The sequence below is a fragment of the Priapulus caudatus genome, unplaced genomic scaffold (assembly GCF_000485595.1).
Source record: "Priapulus caudatus unplaced genomic scaffold, Priapulus_caudatus-5.0.1 Scaffold790, whole genome shotgun sequence".
In the NCBI taxonomy this organism is placed as follows: Eukaryota; Metazoa; Priapulida; class Priapulimorpha; order Priapulimorphida; family Priapulidae; genus Priapulus; species Priapulus caudatus.
Window position 1 is genome coordinate 65,317 of NW_014577851.1, and position 4,777 is coordinate 70,093.

Genomic DNA, 4,777 nt, shown 5'->3' on the forward strand with positions numbered 1-4,777 from the left:
GCCCGCTGCGCCGCGGGGCTGCCGAGCAGGAAGCGCGAGGCCGACGACGGCGATAGCGGGCCGCGCTGCTGGCCCTGGTAGGGGGCGCCGGCGGCGTGCGGCGAACGCTTGGGCGAGAGGGCGCCGTAGTTGCTGATCTCGTCGGTGCCGTCGAAGAGGTTCGAGTAGGAGCCGGGGTGCGGGGGGCTGGGCTCCGAGTCGCGAGACTGGCTCTGCCGGTGCTGCATCGCGATCTCATCGCCCATCGTCACGTGAGAGTTGTACATGTGCGTCGGCAGCTGAGGAAACAAATAACGACAGGTGAATTAACGACAGGTGGGTTAACGACACGTAAGATAAGGACAGGTAGATAATGAGGTACACGTAACAAAGCCCTGCGCACAAAGCTTTAATCTCGTAGATTTCGCACATCAGCGTCATCAACGATAAACGGCAAAATGCATTTCGCAAACGAGAACTCGAGTCATGTCGAATTGTAACTATCGTGAAAGCACGGGTCGCCTACCTGACTGACTGGCGACTGCAGCTCTATGGAGTTCTTATGTGGAGTGGTGATCTTCACATCATTGGCTGACACCACAGGCGGCGTCATCAGTGTTGGAATCTGTATCTTCAGCGAAGGGCTTCTATGCTGGTATTTTGCATACCTGGCCGCGGAAGTGAATAAGGTAACGGGTTAAATGGAGGTAGAGCCTGGACGTACGGGTTGATACCAGCTGCCGTCACTGAATGTAGACGCAGAGCGAGATTTCACTGATATTTCTCTCCTCTCACGCTTCTACAGGTATAATCACAACTGCCTTCACATCCATATTGATAATAAAAGCACACGTTTTAATCATTAACACGTAAGTCTATTGAATGTTAGTATGTTACGATTAGTTATGAAAGTCTTGTACACCTACCTTGGATACATGGGCCCACACAGCGCACTCGCACAATTGTTACAGCAACCTTGATTGAAAGGGTTATAGCCACCTCTAAACTTGCCCGTGACCTGTAACGCGCAGCAGTGAAAGGTAGCATATAGCATTTAGCATGATTTTTAGTTAAGGTTGGGTTTACTTGGGATACACTACATGGGATAATTAAAATTTGTGTTATCATTGAAATTATTTTAATGAAAGACACGTTACGTTGAAGAGTTCTCTTTCAAACAGCAGTGCCTAGCAAAGCCACCACTGTGTTAGGCGTGCAGTGCCGCCTGAGGAAAACTTCATAATATATAGCTATAGCTTGCTGCGGGGGAGAGGGGATGGGAGACCGAGGAAAGGTAGCAGGAAAAATAGCTGGAGGCGGTAGAAGAAAAAGGAGGCTGAGCGAGGGACAGGGGAGGCAAGGGGAAGGACGCCAGGGTATAAAGTAAGTGTTTTGCACTCTACATGCTAGGGCGCTCTCCTAATTGTAAACACAGGTCTACTGATAAAAGTTTATTAGGGAAATCTATGCTGAGATACCCCCTAACAATTTCAAATGCATATTCATCACAAAATATAACTCCTCTGGTGAGATATTGCGCATGCGCTAACACACTAACGTAGCCAGATTGTGTACTGGCTGGTATACGCAGAGGGGACCTTACATGACAGGTCTTCCTCTTATTTCTTAAATGATGTCTACTGATGGAATGTTATCATACAAATCTATGCTAGGATAACGCCTCTTCATTTTAAATGCATGATCTTTGCAAAATACGATTTCTTTCGGGAGATCGCATCGTGTTAGGCGTGCAGTGCCGTCTGAGAAAAACTTCATAATATAGCTTGCTGCGGGGGAGAGGGGATGGGAGACGGGGGAAAGGCGGCAGAAAAGATAACTGGGGCGGTAGAAGAAGGAGGCTGAGCGAGGGACAAGGGAGGCAAGGGGAAGAACGCGAGGGCATATAGTAGGTGTTTTGTACCCTACATGCTAGGGTGAACATATATAGTATTTGTATGGCGGGGGCCTAAGGCCACCTATATAGTATTGTAATAATAGAATAGTTTCTGATGGGGGCCCCAAGGCCACATTATGGCACATATATAGTATTGCATATGACGGTGGCCTAATGCTATCTATATAGTATTGTAGTATAGTGTATGCTGGCGGCCCACCAAGGCCACATATATAGTATTGTGTATGAAGGGGTCCTAAGGCCTCCTATATAGTAGTGTGTGGTAAGCCTTTGTTGTAAGCTATACGCCTCCAGAAAAAAAAGTTAGGCTGCATCATATGCACAGGTGTAATTTGCGCCAGCGCGGGGCCCTAGGCCCCCGGTGACTTAAGGCCACACTTGGATGTGGATATCTGTCGCCTGCCACACGCACACACGCTGCGCGCGCATACGCCGCACGCACGCACGGCACGAACACACACACACAACACACATCGCTTCAAAATGAAAGCTTCGGGAAGAAACTCAAACAGGTACTAGATGTGTTCACCTTTTTTCTTCACCATTTCACACCTTTATTGGTCATATTATACATTACATCCGCGTGGTTTGAAAACATAATAATAATAATAATAATAATATTATATATATTCCATTTTATATACACGTATGGGCCGCAGGACAGCCGCAGACTGTACGCTGGATGCGAGTACAGCCACGCGCGCACGAACGCATGCACGCCGACGCCGCACGCACGCGCATGCCGACGCCGGACGCATGCACGCATAAACAGCACTGCACACTTTAGCGCTAGCTGGAGAAACCGAACCTCGGAGGACCGCGCACATGCACACAGACACCATGCTAGCAGACACACACACACACGCACGCACACACACACACACGCACACACGCACACACGCACGCACGCACGCACACTAGACACGAACACAAGCCAGCAAGAAAGTACATACATCTACTGTACAAGCTAAACTTGATCTCAACGAACGTACGCGCTCTAAATCAGAAAGTCCGAGTGCAGAGATTCGAAAATTCTATAACTATGTCATACAGGCATGCGTGCCGCACATACGCGCGCACACGCACACGCACGCGTGCACGCACATTCAATGACCTTCGGGAACCTTAAAACGTAAAGTTTGGAAAAAGGCAAGAAAGTATGGAACTTAAAATCACGATCAAAACCACTCTGCTTCATACCATTGCCTCGCTACATCAAATCCTCCAACTTAACGAGAGACACGGTTGTAAAGAATATCAAAATGCTCACGAGCCACGCAAACATGATTCGGCATAAGCAAGACAACACGTTTCATCGAACGATCATGTAAAACAGTTCATCAGCTCGTCGTAAAAAATAAAAACGAAAATCTCACGTACGATTCGGCACAAAATCGACACGAACGTACACGAACGCACGCACGCACGCACACGTTAAACTGTACGATACATTGAGAAATGCGTGTGCGACGAAAAATAAGATTGGGTCACAACCAGACCTCACGATGGCCACTTGAATTTTACTCAAAATGTATAAACAGTGACCGTTTCGTTTATTACACTACTATTAATATTAATAGTGGAATCCATCTCGCTCCGTGAAAACACGTTCACGAAACATTCCCTCGACGGCAGTTGCCTTAAATGAGAACGCTAAAACCACTCACGTTGACTCCTGCCCCTTCAAAATAATTCACTGACACATTTTAGCGTGTGTACTTCAGTGACCCAGCAAAAACAATGCGGCTACGCCCACTACACCGCGCGGTAATGTATCAAAAACATCAAATGGCACGTACACCTAAAATATACGTCACGAAATAAAAAATAAAATAAAACACAAGACGACGAAATGACAGAAACGGAAAGAAAAACAAAGCAATATCTTAATAAATACGAGGGGACCAAGCCTGCCCAATACACACACACATACCACACAACACACGGACATGCACGCACGCACGTACACACGCATGCACACACGCATACACAACCTGCGCCGTCTACAGAAACAAACACAAACCAATTCCACACGTCATAAGCGTCACTTCATCACAGACTGCAACAGCTGCAGTCAGTCTCCTTCCTACAGGTGGCGCCGGTGTGGCGCTCCTTGAGGGCGCCACCACTTCTATGTCTACCGCTACTCCGAATCGCTCCCAGCAACTATTCACAGCGCCACCTATGTGCAGGAACTTTAGGGTTATCACATCGGGGGGTAGGTGGCGCTAGTGTCAACTCTGCAGCGCCAGTATTGTGCACTCTGTAGCGGGGCTTTGCGGCGACGCTCACTGCTCGGACGAATGCGGCGTAAGTTTGTGTCCCTGCGCTGTCGCAGAGCCCGCGTCAGGGTGTCACCATCGGTCACGGGTCACAATGTCACCATCGGTCACGCGTCACGATGTCACCATCTATCATTCATTGCTGCGTCACCATCGGTCACGCGTCACGACGTCACCATCTATCATTCATTGCCGCGTCACCATCAGTCACGCGTAACCGCGTGACCATTGGTCACGCGTCACGATGTCACCATCGGTCACGCGTCATGACGTCACCATCTATCATTCATTGCCGCGTCACCGCGTCACCATCGGTCACGCGTCATGACGTCACCATCTATCATTCATTGCCGCGTCACCGCGTCACCATCGGTCACGCGTCATGACGTCACCATCTATCATTCATTGCCGCGTCACCGCGTCACCATCTATCATTCATTGCCGCGTCACCATCGGTCACGCGTCACAACGTCACCATCTATCATTCATTGCCGCGTCACCGCGTCACCATAGGTCACGCGTCACAACGTCACCATCTATCATTCATTGCCGCGTCACCGCGTCACCATAGGTCACGCGTCACCGCGTCAGGGTGTCACCA

The 4,777-nt window shown here is 49.1% G+C and overlaps 2 protein-coding genes across 2 annotated transcripts in view; both read right to left on the minus strand.

The window, feature by feature from the left end:
• LOC106813545 (palmitoyltransferase ZDHHC5-like) overlaps positions 1–997 on the minus strand; it is a gene marked incomplete at its 5' end in the record, with an annotated part of 1,163 nt that extends 166 nt beyond the window's left edge. Inside the window, 3 exon segments of the mRNA XM_014817708.1 lie at positions 3–278; positions 506–647; positions 906–997. Of these exon segments, the coding sequence (XP_014673194.1) occupies positions 3–278; positions 506–647; positions 906–997 (510 nt within the window).
• A 3,103-nt stretch (positions 998–4,100) lies between these two features.
• Positions 4,101–4,777, minus strand: part of LOC106813546 (probable palmitoyltransferase ZDHHC8) — a 25,608-nt gene continuing 24,931 nt past the window's right edge. Inside the window, exon 4 of the mRNA XM_014817709.1 lies at positions 4,101–4,223. Coding sequence (XP_014673195.1) covers positions 4,101–4,223 — 123 coding nt within the window. The remainder of the gene's footprint in view (positions 4,224–4,777) is intronic.